The sequence below is a fragment of the Canis aureus genome, chromosome 23, assembly GCF_053574225.1.
Source record: "Canis aureus isolate CA01 chromosome 23, VMU_Caureus_v.1.0, whole genome shotgun sequence".
NCBI classification, from domain to species: Eukaryota; Metazoa; Chordata; class Mammalia; order Carnivora; family Canidae; genus Canis; species Canis aureus.
Window position 1 is genome coordinate 21635679 of NC_135633.1, and position 1910 is coordinate 21637588.

Here is a 1910-nt window from a genome sequence, read left to right on the forward strand (position 1 = left end):
TGTGTCATCTAAATAACGATTGTATTTGTTTCATAGGATTGTTATGCAATTATATGAATTAATATTTGTGAACTGTTTACAGTGCTTGGAACTTAGTATATGCTGTATAAAACAGGTGAATTAATTTGAATTGATGTTCTTAGCAATTGGGAGACATGGGATTTTAATCCAGGGCTGTTGCACTCCAAAGCCTGTGCTCTTTCTGTAATACCAGTTATAAAAACCAGCCATTTAAAGCTGGCTCACTTCCTGGACACATTGTCACCCAAACCAAGCACCCTCTGGAAGCCCACTCTCAGCTCCTGGGTCCGGAGGGCATAAACCATGGGGTTAAAGGCTGGGGGCATGATACTGTGCAGCACATTGAAGAGAGCAGGGATAAGGGGGACCTTTCTTCCTGCCAGCTGGGTGACAGACACCACAATAACAGCCGTGTAGAAAAAGAGAATGAGGATGAGATGGGAGCTGCAGGTACTCAGGGCCTTTGATGTTGCTTTAGCAGAGTTCAGCCTCAGCACTGAGCGAATAATCAAAGCATAGGAAGCAAAGACCAGACCCATGTCACCCCCAACCATAACCCATACCAAGGCCAACTGGTAAAATCTGTTAATAGTGATGTCATCACAGGCCAGACTAGTGACCCCCAAATTAGAGCAGAGACAGTGGTCAATTTCATTCCTGGAGCAGTAGTGTCTCTGGGCAGCCAATACAGGCACTGGGAGGGTCAACAGGCCATTCCTGAGCACCATGGACAGTGTGACTTTGATCACAAAAGCCTCAGTGAGTATGGAGGGGTACCGAAGGGGGTAGGAAATGGCTACATATCTATCGATAGCCATGCAGAGGAAGATGCCTGACTCCATGCCCATAAAAGAGTGGATGGCATAGATCTGAGCAAAGCACTCAGGGAGGCTGATGGCCTTGGCATCAAACCAGAGAATGGCCAGGATCTTGGGTATGATAGTGGTAGCCAGGCCAATGTCCACTATAGCCAAGACACCAAGGAACCAATACATGGGCTGGTGCAGGGAAGGCTCATGTTGGATGGTGATTAAGATGAGGATGTTGGCACAAAGAGCTAAGATGTAGAGCAGAGCCAGGGGCAGAGAGAGCCAGTGCTGCCACTCATGAATGCCTGGGAGCCCCAGGAGGATGAATTCAGGTACTTGAAACCTGGAGCTATTGGTTATACTCAGGGTGATATCCATATTATGGAATGTCTTCTTCTCAGCATCTGCCTATGGATTAAGAGAAGCAAGGACAGTCTATGGTTAGCTTAGGTGAATGTCAAAGCTTGTGTACAGGTGTAAGATTCACCAATAATAATTCAGTCCTTTGAAATATAATGTATCCTTTATCTCCTTGAGATTCTGGGGAAAGTTTACCTAAGAATAAGAAAAGGTCCAATATAGATAATAAGATTAAAAATGTAATATAATAAAAGTAGAGATTCACTGATTTTATGTGCTGGAAATCCGGTATGGAAATTTGTTTTCTCACAGTTTTGTAGGCTAGAAGCCCAAAATCAAGGTGTTGGTAGTCCTGGTTTCTTCTAAGTCCCTTCTTGTTGACTTTTAGATAGCTATCTTCCGGTGTCTTCATTTCATCCACTCTTTGTGAATGCACATGTCCAAATTTACTCTTCTTAAGAACTAGTTACATTGGATTAGGGCCTGTGGTCAAGATTCATTTTAACTCAATTACCTCTTTAAAGACGTTTTCTACAAAGCTGTTAATTCTGAGGTACTAGAGATTATAATTTCAATGAATGAATTGAGGGATACAATTAAGCCAAAACAAGTAAGTAAAGTTGGAGAGTAGAGGTGATGTCTCCATTCCTGGGGATCTTCAGCAAGAGAATAAGTAGCTGCAATTAGAGCTCTGATCAGTCTTTCTAAGTGCCTTGTTGC

General features: G+C 43.1%; 1 protein-coding gene across 1 annotated transcript; it reads right to left on the reverse strand.

Moving 5' to 3' along the window:
• Positions 1–242: 242 nt before the first annotated feature.
• LOC144295315 (olfactory receptor 56B34-like) lies at positions 243–1208 on the reverse strand. Its single transcript, XM_077867699.1, has one exon. It carries the CDS (start codon positions 1206–1208, stop codon positions 243–245), a length of 966 nt encoding a protein of 321 aa, XP_077723825.1.
• Positions 1209–1910: the final 702 nt, after the last annotated feature.

Excerpts from the sequence above, each read along its gene's own strand:
- LOC144295315 (XM_077867699.1), bottom strand. The coding sequence starts at position 1,208 with ATGGATATCACCCTGAGTATAACCAATAGCTCCAGGTTTCAAGTACCT.